The following is a 24,045-nucleotide window of genomic DNA, read 5'->3' on the forward strand; positions in this document are numbered from 1 at the left end:
TGTTGGCGTGGGAAGCTGTAGGCAAGCTCTCTGGAAGGGACGTCCCTGACACTGATCAGGGGTGCGCATTTGGCTGTCAGTGGTTGGACAGAGGGCGTGGGAGCCAGAGGTAGAGAAGCTGTGGGCTGTGAAGTGCTCTGGTGGTTTGAGTCAGTTGTTCCAGGAGATTCTGTTGTGGTTTCTTTTCAGCTTGCTAGAAATGGTGGTCCCACAAGGCTGCCTTGGGGACAGCAGATTGGCTTCCTGGGTGGGTTATTACAGAGAAGGGGGAGGTTTCCTGAGCTGATTGCCACAGATCATGGGTCTGGGTTTCGTTTTCATGTCCGTCTGTCTGGCTTTTGTCCACTTGTGAATTCAGCCTTTCAGTGGAGCAAAAGGAGGGAGTGTGGAGATGGCTGAGGGAGGAGGTGGAGGCCGCAGCCACAGCCACAGGCCACAGCCACAGCCACAGGCCTGCTTGGGGCCATGGTCACTGGATCTATTTGAAGATGTGGAGCTCAGGCGCATTGGAATTGCTTCAGGTTCACTCAAGGGAAAAAGATTCTTGGCCTTAGCACTTTGGGCTCAGATGTCTCCTGATATTTCAGTAGAATAACTAGAGAAAGCTCCTTCTTTATTTCCACAGCCTGCCTGACTTCCTGACTTCGTTCCTTCCTGACTTCCTTCCTTCCTTCCTTCCTTCCAAGAGTGCACACAGGTCTGTTGAGTCATTAGGTAGAAAAAACAAATAATGTTCTTTCTTGAGAAAACATTGTGTTTGAGAAAAAGAGCCATTCAGCAGAAATGTGTCTCAAAATGATAATAAAATAAAATAAAACACTAAACCTGATGCAAGTCAAGGGCACCCTGAGAAACAGTATGACTCAGCTAGAAAACACACACTTTAAAATACCCCTTTCTTTTTAACTAATGGAAGTGTTATCTGTAAGTAGGCACAGAGAAGCCTTTCCCCAGCACCAGCAGTTATGTAAGTGTCTCCCAGACCCAGTGCAGCCTAAGTGTGGCAGAGAAGTCCTGGAGTTGACCTGCTGGGCTCAGGCTAGGCGGAGTGGAGGGCTGGCATCATCCTCCTCTTCCCCCTGTTCTGGACTGCCACCTCGGGAGTGATAACCAAAGCATCAGTTAAGAAGCGCCAGGTGTATACAGCTGGAGGTTGGCAGAGAGGAGGAGTGGGGGAGGGGGAGGAGAGGGAGGAGGAGGAAGGGAGCAAGAGGACATGGAGGCCATCCATGTGTGCGATGCCTCATCTTTTCTCTAAGTATTCTTGTGCCCCTATGTCGGGAGCTGTCACATGGGAACCAAGCACCCCTTAGCCTTGAGCGATGAGACTGTGGAGAGGTGGCAAGCCAGCCGTGGGCTGTGTGTGAGCTATGAGCACTGAGCACACAGGGTGGACTGAACCAACGCTGCCCCTCTATTTGGGAGGGGGACGTATGTGTCTTTTTGCTTGCTCTGCCGTGATCCCCACACAGCACATGAGATGGGCGTGGCCTCCCTAGATGTCAGTCAACCTGCTGACAGCAGACATCAGAAGCTAGACTCAACCCCCTGAAATCTGACCCCTTGCCTCATCTGAATGTCTTCTCCCTAATAAAAGGGTTCAGCATGTGCTCCTGGCTCTTTCTTGCCCGCCTTGCCCCCCTTGTGGGAGCTGCAGCGGAGGAGTGGTCACTGAACCCAGAGAAAAGGTACTTTCTGTGTCTGTGTCTTTATTTAGTCCCCAAATTCACTTGGAGTGACCCTGACCGGTTTAGTCGTGAGACGCGACACCCATAATTTCGTTTTTGTCACAACCTACCTGAAAAGCAAATGGGATGCATACTGTCACCCCCACTTTTCAGATATGAAAACTGAGACAGACGAGTTGCCTAAAGTCACACAGCAGGTGGCTGTCACAGATTTGCAAAAGAAGCAAGGGATCATCTCAGCTAGTCTCTCAGTCCACCGACACAACAACTGGAACCAAATACTCCCTGGAGGCAGCAGAGAGGAGAGACTCTGGCTGTGAGGAGGACAGTCATTCAAATAACGACTGTCACCTGCACGGCCTCCTGCAGCCCCCAGCTCCTTCGTGTTGGTTTTCCACTGTGAAGCAATTCCATTAAAGGGAGCTTTTCCCAAATAAGTTGAGAATCTTTATTTTTCGGACCCGCTGTTTTCTTTATACATAGGCTTTTCAAATTAACAACAAAGCCATCCGCTGACAGGCGAGAGGTGGTTCTGAAGGCCATCCACATCTGACACCTAATGAAATGTACCTGGAAGGGATGTGACTGAAGTCTTCAGTTGTAAAGTTAGAAATCCATTTGTATGCTTTTGAAGTTAACATGAAGGTTAAAAGCCAAAGTGTGTAGTCGCATGACTGGCATCGCAAAGCTTAACGCCCTCAAAGAACATTCGAAAGAAAGTAAGTGCTGAAAACCTCCTCTTAGTTTTAGGTAACTTATCTTTGATTACCTAATATGAAATTTAAGCAATTGATTCACTGAGCACCTTTTCTGACCTTTTTTATTTTTTTTTCTTACCAATAATTATTCCCATATGATTCAGACAGAAATGGAAATTTGGTAATTACTCATCTAATTTGATCAGGGTTGACAAGCAGCTAATTAATCCTGCCTACTCTTTATTCAGCTTAGGTATTAAATTAGTTGATTTTGCTTAAAGGAAGCATGGGTCAAAGTGGCAGAATAATTAACTATGCATGTATTATTATCATTGTAGTTATATACACGAACACTCCATATGCACTATGTGGTATCTGGTTTAATATAAATGAGTATATAGGTTTTATATATACTATGTACAAGCTTACTGTATATGTTTGTGTGTAAACACATACACAAATGATACGTACATTCCTATAACTTACACATATAGCAAACCTTAGGTATAGACATGAAGTTAAAATCAGTTCTCTAAACGTAGGTGTTTTTTTAATTTCCTGTGGCCTAATTATTTCGTTTCTCTAGCATATTATATTTATAGTAATGGCTAGAATTTAAACAGGGCGACATTCTTTCTCCAAAGCTCCCAAGGCAGAGCAGCCCATTAATAATATCTCTACAAGGTCGCAGAAAGGGCTTATTGAGAGTGACCTTGAACAACTAACTTAGCCTCTTGGACCCTCTGCCTCCCCATCAGCAAAAGGGGCACTGAAACTGCCTGAAACATCTCCTGGCACAGAGATGTCCCTTGGTACTTGGCTATTCCTGTCCCCCTAATGATTCAGTCACCCTGATACTGTCCCTTCTGGCAAAGAAAAAAAAATGTGCTTTATCAGCCTCAGAGTAATTAAAACTTAAATACCAAACACAAATCAGTTAAATGAGACAGAAAAATCAATGTTATCAGATACGTGAGCTGAGTCGATTACTGCTACTATTAAAGACAGTAAAACTCTGGTGTGTTGCAGTCAGCTTAGAGTTTAATATGAAGTCATTATGGGGTTGTGGTAGAATAAGTAGGAACCCTGGCTCGGGGCTCAGGCCATCTGGAACCCCATCCTGGCTTGCCTCGTGTTTTAGGGACCTTATATAAACAACTTCAGTATCCTCATTTATAAAAAGTAAATAATAATAACACCCAAGTCACAATGATTCCCAAGTCACATCAACCAGCTTAATATATGCGAAGTGCTTAGCAAGATGCCTGGCACAGAGTAAAAGTTCCATAAATGATAGCTGTTTTTACTGCAATTCTAGAAATTCTCTTCATCAAAGAGCACTTGCTCATTTTCTCACAATTACAATCCTGAACCTAATGGAGTTGGGCCACGTTTCCCTACTAGGGACTTGTGAGCCCATCTCAGGCACTGACCCCCGTCTCCTCTGTCCCCAGGGATGGTGAACTTCAGTGAAGTGTCTGGGTACCCCGTGCTGCAGCACTGGAAGGTCCGGTCGGTGATGTACCACATCAAACTCAACCAAGCGGCCGTCTCTCAGGGTGAGCCCCGCAGCCAGCCCCCCACCCCCCAACCCAGGCTTAACCGGCCTTCCAGGGCACAACCTTCAGTCCCCTGTCCCCCCACGTGCACTCTTATGGACAAATGCCTGGAGTGAGGGCCTGGGCCAAGTCAGATCCAACGGCACGTTCCATCCTGGACTGGAAAAGAGAGTGGACAGGCTGGGACCAGTGACATTATCGTGTTCTCTGGGTCCCTCAGCACCTGCAGAGGGTATTTCAAAACTGCATGCTTTTCACAAACTGAGAATACAACATTCCGAATGCAAAAAAATATAATTTAAAATTCCATGTAATAACATGAGGAAAAAGGGTGAGAAGGGCTTAAGTTTCCTAAAGAGCGAGTGAGTGGGATAGAGAGATGGAGAGCAATAGAGAAATACAACCCTCTGCAGTAAACATCATGTGTGGAACACAGTTTCCTTATTTATGTATGGAAGTGATGTGAATTACACCTACTAAGTTAAGGATCAGTGAGTTCTAAACTTATTTAGGATCTCAGGGTCAGCAGGCAGCAGACGGGAGGTAGATGGAGCCTTAGGGCCATCAGGAGGAAGATGAATGGTACAGGACAAATGGAGGATCCTGACGAACAATGAGATATGCACTTTCAAAGGTGACACTTCCTAAATGAGAAGCATCACCCATTGAGGATCTAGAACCCTTCCACAGGGCACAAGAGAACTCAGAATTTTTTTTCTTTTGAATTTGCAAGTATTCTTGGAGAGAAGGGATCAGGATTAGGATGGTGATGAAGGACGCTCCACAGGTACAGAACATCTGGGAGGAACTGAGCCCCTCTTCATTCTGGGAAAACTCACAGTAAAACTATACCATCCACATACTCAGTCTGCACACGGCACAGATGCTGTGCGCACCAGGGCTAGATGTCTTGCCATAGTGTTTTAAAGTCACATAATGGTGTCCCAAGTGATGTGCACTTGGCGCCTGAGGTCTCCTGCCTGAGCTAGACTCCATCTTGCCCTGATGAAACATGTGTGGGGATTCAGAAGGTATTGGATTTGGAAACTTTACCGTAGGCTGTCTTTTATGATGAGTGTAATTCTCTTAAGGAACAGCAGAAAACAGAAGGAGATTTGGCTGGGATGGACAGGGAGGAGGCAAACAGGGTATTTTTTCCGGTGGTCATTTCCCTGTCCTTTTGCTTTGGATTTTCTGACATAAAATGTAAGCAGTGTGTTAGTGACTGCTCCTACTGTTTTCCTTCCATTGTCTGCCCATTGCCCATATCCATGTCTAAAGGCAGAGGGTCGTATTTCTCTATGGCTCTCCATTTTTGGTCACTAGCAACAGTTAGGAGATGTTTTAGGTTGTGACCAGGTGCACACACACACCCTCCCTCACACATTCCAAGAAACAGTGCTTCATCTTATGAGGGGAAATGTTCTCTGCTAGTGTTTATGTTTCCATTCTAGACTTTGCTTTTCTTTCTCCTTCTTACAATGCCGTTATTTGAACAGATTACATTGACTTAATGTCCTGACCTGCAGAGTGTGGGGGAGACACATTTACTTAAGGGATATGGGAGTGGAAGTTTGGCCATGTTCTGTTTAACCTGCACCAACCAGCGGGTTTGAATAGGTGTCTGTCCAGCAGCTGAAAGGTCTGATTGGTCCCAATAGAAACACCCACTGGTGGTCCCAGTCAGCTCTCCACATTACTCTGGGCCACAGTCGGGCTAAGGTGCCTGGGGGTCCAGAGGCCACATGTGGGTCCTCACTCTCTCTCGGGCTATGTTCCTCTGCAGCCTTCAACAATGCCCTTCATTCCCTGGATGGGGCCACGTCTCGTGCGGACTTTGTGGCCTTGTTGGGCCAGTTTGGCAACCATTACATCCAGGAAGCTATCTATGGCTTTGAGGAGTCCTGTTCCATCTGGTACCCAAATAAGCAAGTCCAGCGGCGACTTTGGCTGGAGTACGAAGACATCAGTAAAGGTGAGTAGCTTGCGCTGTAGCAGCTACACCCCTGTAGGCGCTGGTGGCCTGGGCGCCTTCCCCACACCGCCCTCAAGGCGTCTGCAGAGAAAGCAGGAACCCGGATTTCCCTCAGGGTTCTGTTCCCACCCTTGGAATTTTGAAGGTTTGATTGCTAAAACCAAATCTCCAAATGAGAGTGTTTGGGGGAATTGTAGATGCAGGACCATGTCGCAGCGTATGGTCACTGTGTTACCACAGAGGGAATCTGCTGAGGGATTTCACAGCCACCATCCATTCACCATCTGTGAATGACTGCTGTCATGGAAGAGGAGAGAGGAGGAAAATGTTTCTGTCTACCCCAGCCTCCTGCTTCCAAGAACCCCACACACTGCTAGACAGTTAGAGCAGCCACTCATGAGCCCCTCTCATGCCATCCTGTCCGTGTTTGGGCTCATGCGTCCTGTTGATTTGTGTTATGAGGAATTCTCCGTTGGCTTAGTGGTTATATGGCTCTGACTGACAGCGTCACAACTGACCTTGTCCGCTCTCTTAAGAGGTAGCTGCTTCAGATCTGCCATTCATAGGCTTCCTCCTGGGCGGATCCACCTGGTCTTCCCGTGGTGCCAAGTTAGAGACGGGCAACTTGCAAAAGGGCACGTGGTAGTTAGCCAAGGAAGTTTAAGAAATGGATGGCCTTCCGGCTCAGCCGCCAGGCTTCCTCAGAGACAAGGGGCAAACCAGCTCCGATGGCTGAGGTGCTCCTGGTTCCGTGAGCGCCATCCGTGTTGTTGACTTGCCTCTTCAAGAGGTGGCACAGGCATGACCACCTCCCTCTGGCTCGGCCCTTCTCTTAGACACAAGAGGTTTGTTCCTGGGCTATGATTGCTGTAGGCATTTCCCCGCAAGCCCTGGTTCCTCTAAACTCAGTGGTACCACCGCAGGCTTCTGGTATCTCTTCAAACTTCAGGATCTTCACATTGTTCGGGTTCCAATTCGCCGAGAGAGCAGTGTAATGTAAGCAAATGTCCATCAGCCCTGTTCCAGCTGGCAAAGGGTCCTTATGTCTCCATGCCAGAGCCTGGGGCCGGAAGCAAAAGGCTGAAACCCCCCCAATCCTCTTTGCCATGGTCCAGGGACTGCCAGGGCCTGGGGTTTCTGGACAGGAGAGGCTGACCTTACCCAGAGCTGCTGCTTTCTCTGGAGCATGCCAGCATCCTCGGGGCTGGACACTGAGCCCGTGCAAAGGCTACCCGCTGCTTGGCATTATGTGTACATCCCTCCATCTGAAGCCTCTCTCACCACTCAGCCACTGGACTGTGGCAACACCGTCCACCTGTGGACTTGAGTTGTCTGAGATGTGATTCTCATACCTCTGTGCTTCTTATTCATCTTAAAAGATATTCCCACATGTAGCATGTCTGCTTAATCATGCCCGACTGGTGATCCCTATGGGATACCCATCTCCACGTCAGCCTCCGTTCTGAGCCTTACCTGGACATCACAGGATTCGTCTGTCTTGTCGTTCGGCCTGTTTCTAACTTTTAAATATTTTTCTCCTTTCTAGGCAATAATTTCCCTTTCTTCCAAACCCCTGCATGAGGCAGCCTCCTCATTAAGAATGAAGAGTTCTTAAGGCAAAGGAAGAATTTCTTCCACTGTTCTGCACTCAGAGAGGATTAGCACAGAATGGGACTCTGCCCTGGGTTGACAAGGGCACTGATGGCATTGTCCCTGCCCTGACTTGCCCTTTGATGATGGGTTCACACCGGCTCTCACCTTAAAATCCTTCTATGAAATGGCTTTCTCTAGTCTTTTCCTCTGTACCTGTGACCAGTTACCCCAAATCGCTTATAGACTGAATAGGAAAATAAGTTTCATGTGGTACAATGAATTGGAAAGAGCACAGGACTTATAGGTTGGAAATTTAGAATTGGCCAAGTGGTTTGACTTAGTCTAATTAATTATCCAGAGCATATGTCCTGTTCTCTGTGTCCCTCGGCTCTGTTAGCTTATCAGGCCTTATTAATGCCCCTTTATGTGAAAATCATCCTCAGGTTATAAATTTGGGAACAGTGTCCTCCTCTGTGTTAGTCAGCTTCCTGTTACTGTAACAAAATGCCAAAATAATCAACTTAAAAAGAGGAAAGCTTTGCTTTGCCTCATGTTTCGGAGCTTTCATTCCATAGTAGGCTGGACCTGTTTCCTTAGGGCCCGTGGAGAGGCAGCAGATCCAGGCAGGAAGCATGTGGTCAAGCAAAGCTGCTCATCTCATGGTGGCTGAGAAGCAGAGAGAGAGACAGGAAGGGGCTAGGGTCCTGGGATCCCTCCATCGGCGTACCCCAAGGCTGGAAAACTGCCCCTAGGTTGCACCTCCTGAAGCTCCCCCACCTCCCAGAAGCACCAGGGGCTGGGAAGCAAGCAGATGGGCTGTTGGGGACATTTCCAAACAGTAGCACCTTTTTTCTACAAAATCTTGAAATTCTCAAGAGTAGACCCCGTGTCTCGTCCAGCTGTGAACTCCCCAAGCCTAAAGCTGAGCTGATGTAGCCACGGTTGCCTTTCCCGGTTTCTGTGGTTCTCAGTGATGATGCTGGTGATGGTACTAACAGTGGGAAGGGTCCCTCTGCTGGGCTGAGTCCCCTGGGGCTTACTGGGCAGGCACACCAAGCTGTAGTTACCCCTGGCTGATGAGAACAGAGGCCCCCGTTTCCCGGAGGCCGCCTTCCGTTCCACAGGCACACGTCTCTCGTAATACCACCCTGCATTTTGGTTCTTAGGATCACTGCCTCCAGGGAAGTTGGAGGGAGGCCTTTGGAAAATGCACTTCCATGTCTAATTGTCTAAGGTTGGTTACCATCATCATCATTATTATTATTATTATTATCATTATCATTATTTTTTTTTCTCACAAGTCAAACACTGTTAGGCCTGGAGTTTCCCAGCCTGCCCTGTCCTCACATCTACACTATGTCCTCTCTCCACGGCCTCCTGCTCCCCGGGCCGGCCTCTCCACCTGTGCGCCGGCTCTCATCCCCACTTTATCTTCCCCCAGTTCATTCATTATTCGCATCTTTTCCATCTTTACAGTCTCTCCAGCCAATTTGGGGAGAGAATTCTCTCTTCCCCAACCGTGTGTCTTCTAAAAAAAACGATCTCTTCACAAATGCTGACCTTCGACACGTGGCCTTTCAATGCATTAGCATCAGATTTCCTGAAAGAGTGATAACAGTGGGAAGGGTCCCTCTGCTGGGCTGAGTCCCCTGGGCTTTACTGGGCACCTCTTCCTACGCCCTGGACTCCTCTCCTCTCTTCCAGTTATTGCTTTCCATGCTCCACAGGACCGTTCCATCGTCTCAGCTGAAGAGTCTGTCCTTGGCCAGTTCCTCCTCAAAAGTCCCCTCTTCCCGGGTGCCCCAGTGCGGGTCTGCTCAGATGCTCTTCATAAGCCTTTGGCTTTTTTCTCGCTCTTTCTTGCCCTTATTTCTCTAGAGAGGCTGTCTGCACTTGTGGAAAGGGTGGCAGGGGGGTTTGTTCCTTTCTGCTGTCCAGGGAGTCCACCTGCATCTGCCTCGACACCCACCCGTATTCTCTCGGTTTCCCAAGCGTCAGAACTTCCTTTTCTACCTGCGTATTCCACAGACCCCTCGATGGTCAGCATCTCTTCTCTTTGTCATATCTGCTAGAAGATTCGTGAACTCCTCCTCCGATGGGTCAGAGGTAGAGAGAGGACTCCTCCGTGTCACCCTCAGCCGTGACAAGGCCTGTCCTTTCTGCCACCGGTATCTCTTCCGCAGTCTTCTCTCATTTCTTCAGCTGCGTGAGTGCACACCCCCAATGCTCATGGAAGGGATTCAGATTGGGGAAAGTCGGGGGCAAGGGGTGATGGAGAGATTGGTCCACGGCATGGTGTTTCCGTTAGGTGTGAGGGAGGCTGGTGTGCGATGGCACCGTGGGGCCAAGGCAGTTACCAAGGAGGCACAGCGTGTCCCGAAATAGCTGCAAGAATGCACTTATCATGAAGAAACGAGAAAGATTTAAGGTGCTAGAGATGCTGATTACCCTGATTTGATTATTACCTAACGTATACATGAATCAAAATACCCTATTATTCTTTATAAATATGTACAGTTACTATGTGTCAATAAAAAACATTTGAAGTAGCTCCTTCATGTAGCACCGTGGCTTCCCTTCCTGCCACTCTACTCCATTCAACAATTCGCCATCTGTTCCCTTTTTAAAATGCGATTTAATGGCCTCGCTCCTCAGCGTGAAGCCCCTGCTAACTCCTTACTGCTCTGCGTGGGCAGCATGACTTCACTCTCTGTATTAGCTTCCTGTGGCCACTGTAACAAATCACCACAGACCTGGTGGCTTAAGACAAAGCAAATTTATTCTCGGAAGTTCTTGAGGCCGGAAGTCCAAATTCAGCCTCCCTGGGTCGAGCTCCCAGCTTGCAAGAGGGCGTGGAGGTTCCACTGGAGTCTCAGAGCAGGGATGCGCATTCTGGCTGACCCTGGCCTCATTCCACCTCCACCCTGCCACTTCCTTCTCCTGCCCCGGGGAACGGCCCCCGGGGCCCTTGGTGGCCTCTCTGGTGCTCCAGGCATAGCTGCCTGCTCATCAGCCCCTCATGACTGCTGTGTCCCAGGGCGCTCCACATTCCACACTGCCTTCCCTGCAGGACCAGATCCCACAGTGACAGTCCTGACAGCACTAACTGTATTTCTCTTCTCTTCTTTAATTTCAAGAGTTTGTTTAAAATATTCAAAACACATAAAACAGCACAAAATGAAAAGTAAATCTTCTTGCTCTTATTTCCCAGGAATCTAGTTCCACTCCCAGAGGCGATCAGACAACCATTACTACCAGTTTATGGTCTACCCGTCTGGAGATAATAAACACCCAAATTGTAGGAAAAGAGATATGATCAGGGTCCAGCTTTAAAAAAAAATCATACACATACATACATATGTACATGATCCTTCAAGTTCTCCCCCTCTGTCTACACACACATTCTTTGTTTTTAAGTATTTAATTTTTAGTTTTAGGTGAGTACAATATCTTTATTTTATGTGGTGCTGAGGATCAAACCCATTGCCCCACGTGTGCTAGGCGAGCACTCTACCACTTGAGCCACATCCCAGCCCTACACACACATTCTTAGACATGCTCACAGACACAGACGTAATGTATGTAGAGAACTGTGTCTACATAATCTCAAAATAACTTTGTTTATATATAAGAGCAAATTGTCTGTTTTCACCAAGATTGGGGATAGGGATAAGGGACTTTTATTTGTTTTTTTATTTTTGTACAAAAACTTCTACATTGCTTTTTCCACAAAAGGCATTTGCCACTTTTATAATATAATTCTTTTAAATGGTAAAAAATATTTTCTGAAAATTTTGTTATTTTGAATAAAGACTTAGAAAGTTAACCTACAAAAAAAAAAAAAAAAGCAAAACACACAATCCTATGTTCAGAAAGTTGAACTTTGGACAGAAATCTGGGAGAAAGTACAAAACAACAAGTTCATGTCTTACTGATCTTTGGGACTTCATCCTTGACAGTGTCTACAGTTTGACAAAGGAACAAATCCTTTATCTTTTCTTACTTCAGAAGAAACAAGTAAAGAGCTGTAGAGCTGAAGATCTCAGAGAAGTGGTCAAGGAAAAGTGGGCCCTCCTGAAATTCACCTGGCAAGGCTTAGATTCACCCCTCCACCCGGTCCACAAGCATCCAAAGACCTTCTTTCCATCTGTGATTTTTATGCTCCATTCAGGACTGGGTTTCCATGGGTCTGTCTTCCCTTCCTCTTCCAATACCACCTTCCTTCATCCTTGCTTTAGATCCGCCCTTTGACATTGCCTTTTCTTACCGTTGCTTTTGGAGAGTGTCAGTGGGGTCATCTGGGTGACAGATGGCAGTAGTCTAGGTTTTGCCCTCTGCGGCAACTTTAATCCATAACCCACACTCCTTTTCTATCCAGTGGTCTCCTTGCCTTGGGGAAAGCTGAGACATATGCCTTCCTCTTCCTTCCCCTAGGTGACATCTAGACATATTATGATCACAGAAGAGAGGAAGGTGCCTCTGTGGCCTTGTATGCCCCCCCAGGGTGACACATCTTCCATGTTCTGCCACTCTGTTTTTATGTGGATATGGCACAGGACAGGCTCAACTTCCATTTTCCAAGATGCGGACAGACTTGTGCTACAGATGCATCAAAAGCAGCAGCTGAATCACACTTTCCTCCTGATCCCAGGTGCTGGTCAGCCAAGACTTAGTCCTGTGCATTTGATGAGGAGGCTAACGTGTAAAACTGTGGCATGTGGCTTAAGAATCTGACCAAGTTAAGGACACAAGCTTACAGAATGCATTAAGGAGGAAAAACGTGTTTCTATGATGCTTTGTGGTTTTACAGCCCTTGGGTTGCAAACCAGCTCGAAAGGGTCTTCTTACACACAGAGTCAGCCCTCAAGTGGCAAGGCCATTAAGGTGTGCAGCTATTTGCTCTATGTGATTAATACATTCATTCAACACATGTTTGCTGAGCACCTGCTGTATGCAAACCTCTGTAGTGAACAGAGAACCTAGAGAATTGGGCTACTTGGGGACATTTGTGGGTACACAGGCCTGAGGAGGATGTCACAGAATGTCCTCATGTGTGTGAGGACTGAGCTTGAGTCTTCAAGCTCTGATGCTGTGAGTCCAGAGGAAACCGAATCTGGAGGCCGAAGGAGGAAGTTGCTAAGCCATAGTACCAAATGGCTACCAGCTTTCAAGGGCTTACTTGGAGCCACTTTGCTAAACATATTACATAGCTGTTGTCATTTAATCCTCTAATATACATGTCACTTAAATCCTATCCTCCCCATTGACAGATAAGAAAATAAAGTCTCAGAAAACTTCAGCACTTTGCACATGGTCATCAAGCTAGTAAGTAGCTGAGTTGGGACTAAAAAGACTGCCCATGGTCCTCAGTTAGGTATGACTTCATGCCATGTCATCTGATGAGTGTACAAGAAGAATTCAATGTGGTATCAAAAAATAATGGAGCCAGGACCCTGGTCAGGACACCAGACTGGGGCCACATGTCAATACTCATTAGACTTCATGGTGGATGTGTTGTCATTCACCTTGAATTTTCTGGATATTTTGTTGTTTGTTGTTGCGGGGGGGGGGGTTGTTTGTTGGAGTGGTTGTCATTACCCCATTTGGTGGCATTTCTCAAAATTTAATGTGCATGTGTATTAGATAGGATCTTATTAAATTGGAGACTCTAATTCAGTAAATGTGGGTGAGTCTGAGATTCTGTATTTCTAGCAAGCTCCCTGTATTAGTCAGCTTTCCATAGCTGTCACAAAATACCTGAGAAAAACAACTGAAGAGAAGGGGAGGTGAGCTTTGGTTCACAGCTTCAGAGGCCAGTTCATGGTCACCTGGCTCTGTTGTTCCTGGGTCTGTGGACAACATGGTGATTGGAGTGTATGGCAGCCAGAAAACAAAGAGAGAAAGAGGAAGAACCAGGAATAAAGTGTACTCAAAGGCACCCGCCCCCCCATGACCTACTGCCTCCAGGTAAGCCTCACCTCCTAACATGCCTCCTGCCTCCCAATAACCCATTAGCTATGAACCCATCAAGGTGTTGATCCATTAATAAGGTTAGAGCCTCATGCTCTAATCACCTCCCCAAAGTGTCCCCTCTGAACACGGCTGCCCTGGAGACCAGGACTTCTACATGTGAGCTTTGGGGGAACACTGCAGGTCCAAACCCTGACTCTGCTGGCTGCTGCCAGAGCCGTTCACTCCAGACCACATACCATTCTCTTCTCTCAAAGGTTGACAGGCAGGGGCTTCTGCAGTCACCCCTACCCATCCTGTCCAGGGTCTGAGTGTCAACACTGGAGCAGGACAGGTGGCCTCCAGGGCCATGTCCTGGTGTCACCTTATTGCAGAGTGGCACAGGCTGGATGACAGTTCTAAATAGCGTTCACTTGGGACCAAGACTTTTTTCTGATTAAGCCATTGATCACTAGGCTTGTGTGCAGCATGGAGCTGTCTTCAGCCGCGGGCTCTGGAAGGCATTGGCAATATGCCAACACCGGGATTAAAGATGATAAGCTGTTTTTTCTTTTAGCTTTGTACTCGAGGGAACACTGTCTTCCTGCTACCACCTCAAGCAGATTCCACCTAGGGTGCTTGAAACAGTATTCACGAGAGATTCTCATTTATTTGATTATTACCTCTGGAAACCACGAACTGGATAGTGGTGATGTCAAATTCTGGTGGTGATGTCAAAATCTCTTTTTTTTTTAACCATGGGCCTGACTCATGGGAATAACATATAGTCAGTGTCTTACAACTTAGCAGTTAATTGTACTGTATCCTGGATTATTCTCAGCCACTCCAAATGTGTAAGCTTTGCTTGCATAACTTGATTGATTGCTTCCCTGGGAATGGATTTATTCATTCATTTATCATCACTTCTCTACCTAAACATAGTTCTAGGCACTGAGCACATGATGATGAATGATACCGAAAATTTTTCTGCTTATACAGAGCTTATATCCCAGTAAGAAGACACAGAAAATGGCAAATATGTGAAAGGAAGAAATTCAGATAGTGATGTACACTATGAGGAAACTGAAGCCATTTGTTGTGCTGGCAGTGGATTGGAGGACTGAGCGCATGTCTGGAGGCAGGCCCCTAGAAGACCTCAACGGTGGTGCGGAGGGGTGATTTGGAGCGGAGACCTGGAGGATAAGAAGGGGCTAACCAGGCAAAGATTGGGGCAGAAGAGCCTAGGCACATCAAAGAGGGAACACAGAACCCTAGCTCCTAGAATAACAGAGTCCACGTAGGAGGTAATTGCTAAATATCAGACTGAAACCCAACGTGACTATGGAGGAGAGGCCTGGGTTCTCTGATGGGACATGGCCTGAGTTGTCCTGTTGGCTAGATTCAACATGCTAAAATGGGGCGGTTTGTTAGCTCATCTTTTATCCAACATGCTGCTAGCTCCATGTGCCCTGGATTGGCCACGGTGGTCCAGACCAAGAAAAATAAGCACACAACCAGAGACTTCCTACTACAAGGCAGAGATTTACCTACCAGGTTTTTATCTTGATCAAGTTGGAATGCATTGCATTCCACAGCAGATTATCTAGACAAGAAATAAAGGGCTGGGGGTGGGGGAGTCACAAGGGAAGTGCAAGGTGAGAGTCTGTGTGAAGATGGGAATCCAACTTGACCTCCCTGGCCTTCCCATCTTATGGGGTGAGTGCCTGTGTCCATCCTGCTCTAAGGCAGCTGTTGGGGGAAAGAGTGCTGGATTGGGATTCAGAACTGAGGTCTTTGTTTCAGCTAAGCCATTAGCCAGACATCTGACCTTGAATAAATTACCTAACCCTCTTCAAAATAATTTTCTCATCTGTATAATAACGAACTTGAATTAGATTATCCTTAGAGTTTCTTCTACTTCTAATGTTCTGTGACTCTATAAAACTCGGCAAATGATTTCTATTTCTGATAACAGAATGCAGCACTTAATAATGCCTGACTCAAGGCTAAATAGGTTAATTCATCCAATATTGCCGTGGAAGGGGTTTGACATACCTACTTGTAGTAAGGTTGTCTGACAGAATTACATAGAAATTTTCACTAGATGCGACTCTTGAGAAGTTTATTTAATGGCCATGAGCCTCAGTTTCTGTGTCTGTAAAATAGGGATTTAATACTTATATTACAAGGTTGTGTAAGGATTGAACTCACTGTATGTAAAGCATTTTGTAAGCATTTACTGTATTGGAGTTCGTGTTATTACTATTACTATTGATTATTTCTACTGTTATTACCATTATTTTAATGAAATTTGCAGTTCACCTCCCTGTTCTTGAACAAAATAGCTACTGATAAAAAAAAAAAAAATTAAGGGATATCAGTAAAACGTGCCCACGCTTCACAGTAACAACCGAGGTATATGTTTCAGAAGTCACAGATCTCTAACCAGGCCACTGGAACAGGAGGATCAAACCTTCATTTGCAGCAAGAGGGGATTTAGGGGTGAGAAGCAAAAGAATGAGCGTAGGACCCCGGGGGGAGCTTTCTGCTGAGCAGCCTGGGGTCACTTCCTTTTAGGTGTCAAGGAACTGGCGGGGCCTGCATGGTGTCCAGCTCTACCAGCCTTTCCTTATTTTTAGACGTCAATGGACCTTTATTTTATGTATTTTCACGTGGTGCTGAGGATCACACCTCACACATGCCAGGCAAGCGCTCCACCACCGAGCCCCAGCCCCCCAGCCTTTCCCTTGACCTGGGATTCAGTCCGGTTGCCTGGTCCCATGCGCAGGCCAGCTCCCCTGGTGCCCCACAGGTGGGACTGACTGCAACTACATCCCAACTCAATCACTGGTGTCTGTGGGAGGTTGGGATCTAATGGAGTGATTTTTATGTCTCCATTGGATTCGTATGTTTTCCTGGTTTCAATTAATGATCCTGCTTTAGAGGAGCATTTGCCTTCTCAGAGCCATAGAGGGTTCACAGTTGCTGAAAGGTGGCAGCCATACCTCCAAGTCTCTGCATTCTCTCCCTGTTCTACCCCATCTCTGAGGAAGCATTATGCCATCTGTATAATAACGAATATTTTCCGGGTGGATAAATGAGTGAGGACCGTGTTCTTTCTTCTTCTCCTTCTAAGGGAAGTGAGAACACATTATTCACGAGAGCTCTTCTCAAGCAGTCCCCACTCCAACCCCTTCACCAACCTTCACCTCCCCAAAGGCAGCCTGGCTCCAGTTGTCCCTCCACCTCTTAGATGTCCAGGTGTGAATGGGGGTGGGGGTGGCTCATGTGCTGTCCAGGGACTTGACAACAAAAGAAGAGGCTAGATGTGAAGATCCAGTGGTCCAGTACAAGGCGGTACTAGGCCCATCCGTGTACCACCAACCTGGGGTTGTTATTCTTCTAGAAAGTGAGTAGGAAAGTTCTTGGGGATTAGGAAATATGTGGTAGGTGAACACGCAACTTGTGTTTAAACTGACAGAAAAATATTTTGACCTCAAGCCACAAATAATCAAAATGCCTTTTGCCTAACCTCTCATCTGTTTGGTCCCTGGTCATTTCTGGTCATTCCTAGTCTGTATTCCTCTGTCCTCAGAGACAGTTTCCTTGAATCTCATGGAACTCTTTGAAAGTTGGTTCAATTAATAGAAGATAAAGATTAAAAGGAAAAAAGAATAACTATGTAAGGAAAAAACTAATGTTAAGCAAATTCAGCAAGAACAGGTAATTTTTTTAAAAGAAGGGTAGTGACAACATTGTCAAACTTGATCCCAATGGCCAGTTACAAACAAAATGCATACTAGAGCTGTCAAAGGCCCTGACGCACAGTCAGTCTCTTACCGATAATAGGTGGGTGATTTTCCAGTCACATCAACTTCCTTCCCTGAACATTCCCAGGTGAACCCTCACTTCATTGTTGACATATGGCCGTCTGCAGAGTCTGTGGTACGTGGACCTCAATTCCCAGCCCCTTGAGGGAAGGCCATGAATTCTTTTGCAAGGTTGCCATGTTTATGTCATCATTAAGAAAGTGTGTCGAGGGCCTACTGTGGGTCAGCCCCAGTGCTAGGCACGAGGCAAATGATGGTTAATAAAAGAAGACGCCTAGCTCACAGGGCAACGCTTGACATGGAGAACGACAAGGGACACCCTGGCTGGCCCTGGGCAGGAGTCGGAGGCAGGGTGAGGAGGAAGCCAGTGTGAAGTTTGAATGAGAGACATGTTGTGACATCGAGCATTTCGAGAGAGAGGACCTGTTGGGCTAGATACCCAGACCATGCCCTGCAGCTTTGTGGAGGACTGTAGACTGCTCAAGGTGTGGTGGCCACCTGCTGAGCCTGGAGAGGGGACAAAGGGCTTCAAACAGAGCTCATACCTGGGGTTCCAGAAAGCTGTCAGGCGGGTCTCCTGCTAAAGCGTGATGTAATTAGCCAGGATCAGGCTGCCGTGCGGGTCATGCACTCGAAGCCCATGCACACGCTACTCCTGGCGCAAAGAGCGGCCATTGCTCAGCTCAGAGCCGAACAGTTAAGAGCAGCTGCAAAGACCAAGCAGGTTCAAAGAGACCCTGAGACTGTTTTTCTTTTGCTGATTAATCAAAAGCCAAGAAAGAAAGAAAAAAGGTAGAAAGAAGCATTTCTCCAGCTCAATTTCTCCATAAATCTGCCAGCTCAAGTGTGTGCTTTGCAGGTGAAGCAGGGGGCCGGCCATAGGGGACGTTTCCCCTGTGGCTGGCCCCCCGCCCGCACTCCCTGGGTGCTCTGCGCGTTCCTTGGGGTCTGTCTTTCGACAGGTTTACCCACCGAGGGGCCTACACAGCCTCTCCTTCACGTGCCCCCGCTGCCCGGCTGCCTGCCACGGCCCCTCCCGCCAGTGTCTTAAGAGCCGGTCAATGGCTGGGTAATTGGGTCTAGGATATTGACGTGTGGGGCATTTACACCTGATGTGTTTTTATTCGGCCTGTTCTGCGTCTTCCCTGAGGAGCAGAGGCCTGTCCCACTTCTCCTCCGTGGGTGTTGCCATAGATGCTGCTCCCAGGAGGGTCTGCGCTTGACATTGACCACGGTGATGTGGACGGGGACGAGGGGGAACCAGCAGCTCTCTGGAATATTCTATAAGTCTGGGTAGGAAAGAGAGGAAGCACGACTTAAAACCGCCCACAGTGTCTTTCTTCAAGGATAATCAATATTGGGGGATCTGTGTAGATCATGGGTCCTGCATGTACTTGGCTGGCAAGGTCCTTAATGAAGCCCACGTGGACACAGGGGCAGCGGGCCTGAGGCAGTCGTGCAGGCAGCGGACACAGAGAGCCAGGACAGGCCTAGGTTTGTTTAGGGGACAGGAAATGTCAGGATGAGCTGAGCAGCTGAGTGTGGCAGTCTGCTGACGTGGAGCACTGGGAGGGGATGGGCGGGAGGGGGCGAGGAGCAAAGGGCCTCCATGGAGAAGCCAAGCAGGCCACGGAGACCCACGTTTGGGGCTCAGAGGACAGGCCTGAGCCAGAGGTGCAAGTCTGTGCGTCTTCAGGATTAAGGGGCATCTACAGTCCCAAGCTGGGTGAGCCCTGAGGAGCAGGTAGACAGGCCAGGAGCAAGCCCTGAGTTGCTCCCAGTCAGCGGTCAGCTGGGGAAGGCGGGGGGCAGCAAAGGGGACATGGAGGAGCAGCTGGAAGGCAGGAGGGTCACAGGAGGTCGCAAAGGCAGTGAGCATCTGTGTCATGTAGTGAGAGGACTAAGGTCAAACACTTTTCCTGGGTCACACAGAAGACCATGAAGTATCCTAACTGCAAACGCCCCATGAAATAAGCACTGTGGGAACAGGTCCCCAGGAGTCTACAGTCAGCAGTATCTGCCCCAGGGACGAGGAGGGAGGTCACTCCCGAGCACCTTCACCTGCGTGGTGAAGACTCTTTCTGAGCTGTGCTCATTCACAATGACTTTGCTATGAGCTACGACACCCTAAAGGGCACCTTGCCCAGTAGAGCTCGGTTCCTTGAGTCCAGGGAGAGTTGCTATCCCAGATGCCAGGGCCATGACATAGAGCCACTCCTAGGGTTATCTACCCACAGATGCAAAGTCCTTCCAGCAGTTCACTACGTCTCCTCCAGCACCCCAGACTCCAAAGGGGCAGGACCGTGGCCCAGGAGGTGAAGACACAGTCTGCGGTCACACGGAGGGCAGCAGATCTGAAACCAGGACCCAGGCCTCCAGAACATGGCATCCCCAAGCTCCATGTTTGCTTTTCCTCGTGCAAACATGGAGGGCTCTGGGGGCTGGTTCCTTGCCTGGGCCTGTCTCCCTGACTTGTGGCCCGCCTACCATGCTGCACCCCTGCCCTTGACAATAGCAGATCAGACGTGATCATCCTTTAGCTGGTGGATTATTAACAGGCAGCACCAACATGAGGACCAACAAAAGAAGATCCTTACTCCTCCTCCTCACCTCGCCACCCCACCCCTGCAGAGAGTCCACCCCATAAGTAGCTCCTGCTAAGTGGGGACAGAGTAGCAGCCCTACACGAAATGCTGGGAGTGGTTTGATGAGTGAGATCCCGCCCTTCGCTTTGCTCATAACGCATATGGGAAGTGTCCAGAAACCCATAAATGACAATTAAAAGTGGCAGAGCTCTAAGACTCCTGAGGTCAGGAAGTGCCAAAGAGAGGCTCCTGTCCCAGGCGGGAGCAGGGCTGCGGACACCTTCCTGGCCGAGTCCAGGAAAGGGGTCCTGAGTGGAAAAGGGCATGTGAATCCAGGGCTGAGGAAGCCCAGTCCACCCCACGTGTTGGGGATGCAGGGGGCAAGCCTAAAAGGCCAGCCAGCCGTGCCCTCTTGTCTGGTTTTCATGCTCAGGGCGTGTGAGAGTGCTAGGGCTTGCAGCAGGAGAGGCAGGCTCTGGTGGTGCCGCAGCAGCCCAGCCAGCCTCGGCCTGAGGATGACTGGGAGACGGAACCCGGAGAGAGGGTGGTCAGGCAGGACCGCTGAGGGTCAGGGAAGAGGAAAGGACTGTCGAGGGGAGGCGGGTGCAAGAGTAATGTAGGAGGCCTTGCTGGACGCGGAGGGCAAGGCTGTGGGGAGCCAGGCACAGCCATCCCAAGGACATCTCCCAGGGACCCACACAGGCCCTGCACAGCAAGGCACAGCAAGACCCTAAAGATCTGCAGCCCAGACGTTAAACTGACTGACTTGGATCCCCAGGTAGCAGAATTGTTGCCTCGTATGACAGTGAATTTGCTTCTAGTTGCTGACAAGCCTGGGGACGCCAAAGGCAGCAAGCTCACCTTTCTAGGGTGCCTTTCCCAAGCTCCTGGGCTGCAGGAACACTTTCCCGACATCTAAGAAAGGAACGGGAACCCAGGTATGCAGCTGCATGCTTACCTTGCAATCGCCGGTGCTTTGGCAGCGATCCCAAGTGGAAGCACCTTGAACCAGCCCATGTCATTATTCTAAAGCCCTCTTGAGCCCTGGGCAGGCTCAGCCATCTGGCCTGGTACAGGGGTGAAGAATTAACAGTGATTTTTTTTTTTTGAACTCTACTTTTTCAGACACAGGTGACTCCATCCACTGTAGTAAGATTCCCACTTGTTTTTACTCTGAAAGCCATTTGGTGGGGATGAACCAGGGATGTGGGTGAAAGATTGAGAAGGGGTGCGGGAGGATTCAGGCTTGCAAAACATACTCAGGGCCAGGCGTGGTGGCGCACGCCTGGAATCCCAGCAGCTCGGGAGGCGGAGGCAGGAGGATCGCTGGTTCAAAGCCAGCCTCAGCAATTTAGCAAGGAGCTAAGCAACACAGTGAGACCCTGTCTCTTATAAAATACAAAAATAGGACTGGGGATGTGGCTCAGTGTTTGAGTGCCCCTGAGTTCAATCCCTGGTACCAAAAAAAAAAAAAAAAACCAAACCAAGGCTTCCCTGCAGTAGCTAGCAGTCGTGTTTGAATCTTGCCATTTCGAGCATATGTTTCCTTGTTATCTTTTAATTGGTTTTTATTCTAAATTTAACACTAAACGGTTCTTGATGGTAGCAACTGCGAGCACTGGCCTGGTGCATGTCAATTCTAGGGACGTGTGAGACATCGGGACCCAATCTGTGCCCTGCCTCTCCTCCCTGTGCCACACCAGCCCATTAAGAAGCTGGAGATGGCTCATTGTGCCCTTTCCTGCCTGTGCTGTCGTGTTTATAAATGTCAGGTTTTGGGGAACAAAGAGAGAGGAGTAATCTAAAATCCGAATGATAACACCAGAAGCCATGTCTAACGGCAGGCGAATGCCAATAGATTGGAAGCCAGTATCAGCAGGCCCATGGTGCGTGAAATCCTGCATAACAGGCAAGGACTTCAGACCTGTCGAAACAACTCGGAAAAATCCAGTAATCAGGTGCTCCAGAGTCAGCTGAAAAGTCTGATTTTGTAGATCTTGTGCATCTGCAATATGGAAAGAAGTGTGATGCCAGGGTGGGATAGGGGTTGGAACTAGATCCTCAGAGGTTGAATGATCATAAAAAGGTGGTTTGCAACCTCTGATCTTCAGTGTTCACATCTGCAAAATGGTATAATGAGAAAATTATAGGACTAGAGTTATAAGGCTGGTAGAACAGTTGGCCCATAGTAGGTCCTCAATAATGTCACTGTTGGGGTATTTTCAAAGTGGGCTCAGAAGCACATGAGTCTAACAAGAGATGGGGTCTGCAATTGAATTATTTTTTATCTTTATTTTTTTAATATTCATTTATTTATGTATCTTCAGTTTTAGGTGGGCACATTATTTTGTGTTTATGTGGTGCTGAGGATGGAACCCAGTGCCTCATGCATGCTAGATGAGCACTCTACCACTGAGCCACAACCCCAGCCCCTGTATTTGAATTATTTTTGACTAACACTGCATGTTATATGTCTTCCTTGGAGATTTGTAAACATTAAGATTTTAAAGACTTTTCAAAGATTTGCAACGACCTGACTAACTGTACCTCAGGTGGTACCGTCGTAGTGCAGCATGACTATCTATATTCATTTTGAGTATGGCTATTAAAAAGTTATAAAGACAGAAGTTTGATAAACCTACTTAGAAAAACTCAGTTTTTGTTATCATGCAGCTTCTATTGAGTGGAAGCTTTCTCTTTAACCTTGTCTTGATCTGGTGCCAAATCCTCTCATTTCTTCTAAGATACCCCCTTGGCTTGTCCCTCATTTTCTGCACATGGTCCTACTCTAGTCTGACCCTCAGACTTCCAAGCCTGTGCAGTCGTCACTTCCTCCTGGCTGTTCTGTCACCAGTCTCCCCTTTATTCAAACATTCATTCATTCCAGATCATTCCTCGGCATTCTTGCCATCCCTGGTTTAGCTTCTGGCAAAGCTTGCTCCGAACGTTGCTTCAAGCCCCAGATCCCTGGCCTGGTTCCTCAGGAGTCCATTCAACATGCCCTGCCCTGCCTACGTACCTCCAGCGCTCATCCATCCTCCAGTTAACACCCCTGTTGTCGTAGAGTTAATGACTCTGTGGCTGCCTCCTCCTGTGTTGCCTCTCTCTTGAGTAACTCCCGCTATCCCTAACTACCTAGTCAACACCTTCTCATCCTTCAAAATGTCCTCAGGAAGCCCTGGCGACCTCTCCCACTTTTCTTCCAACTCCTGTAACCCTCTACCATGCAATTTAGGACTCGCTGTATTCCAAGTCTTCTACTTAGAATTGTGTAACTTTGGACAGTTTAGACAATGTAATAAATTTCTCTGTTGCCCAATTTTGTCATCTCTAAATTAGGGATCATTTCAGCACCAACCAGTAAGGTTCACACAGAGAAGTGACGATATTGAATTTCACCTGCAGGTTAAGAGATGCCCTCATCCCTCTGTGCTCTGGAAAGACTCATTTCTAGTGAAGGACCACCCTTCTCCATGAGACTCAGATGGGACTCCCGGGGACCCTCTGATTTACCTGTGAGAAGCCCGGATACAGTCTCTCCAAAGTCCCATCATAAATGCTCAGCTGAATTTCTTGTCCCAATGATGAACCAGAACAAAGCCTAGTTGATCAAACTCTGGTTAAGCATCTCTCTTGCTCCAGGCCCTTGGTCTTCAGCCCACCCTCTGCCTGAGCCAGCACACGGCCACCTGGGAGGCAGGCTGGACATAGTCACCACACTTGCCCAAACCTGACTCTCCCTAGAGTGGTCTACTTCTCTCTGTAAATGTCAAAAACTCTTTTTTCCCCAACTCTTCTGAATTTCGCAGACAAGCTGGATCAGGTGAATGATGCCAACTGCAGTGTTCTTTTTCCCGGGGGGCGCTAGACCCTACCACCATCTTGGCAATAAGCCTTTTGAATAAACCTCTCCTAAGTCCAGATTTGATTTCTAGTTGATAGAACACATGCAAAGTGTTCAGCAGAATTCCAGGGACATAGAAAATGTTAATAAAGAGCAGCAGGTATCACTATTGGTGTGACTATTAAATGCTTGTTAGTCTTACATCCCAAATAGATTATATAAGTTCATTGAGGAAAGGATCCTGTGCTGTCTTGGGGCTCCCCACGGTATCTGCCCAGGGCCAGCCACACAGCAGAGCTTCAGTAGATGTACAGTGGTGACAAG

The 24,045-nt window shown here is 47.9% G+C and overlaps 1 protein-coding gene across 6 annotated transcripts in view; it reads left to right on the forward strand.

The window, feature by feature from the left end:
- Positions 1–24,045, forward strand: part of Astn1 (astrotactin 1) — a 287,512-nt gene that overhangs the window by 218,582 nt on the left and 44,885 nt on the right. For all 6 annotated transcript variants that reach the window (XM_058574484.1, XM_058574487.1, XM_058574485.1 and 3 more), the window contains 2 exons: positions 3,841–3,945; positions 5,732–5,920. In XM_058574484.1, the coding sequence (XP_058430467.1) occupies positions 3,841–3,945; positions 5,732–5,920 (294 nt within the window). The remainder of the gene's footprint in view (positions 1–3,840; positions 3,946–5,731; positions 5,921–24,045) is intronic.

The sequence above is a fragment of the Marmota monax genome, unplaced genomic scaffold (assembly GCF_021218885.2).
Source record: "Marmota monax isolate L192 unplaced genomic scaffold, Marmota_monax_Labrador192_F-V1.1 WCK01_AAM20220418_F8-fsc00055, whole genome shotgun sequence".
NCBI classification, from domain to species: Eukaryota; Metazoa; Chordata; class Mammalia; order Rodentia; family Sciuridae; genus Marmota; species Marmota monax.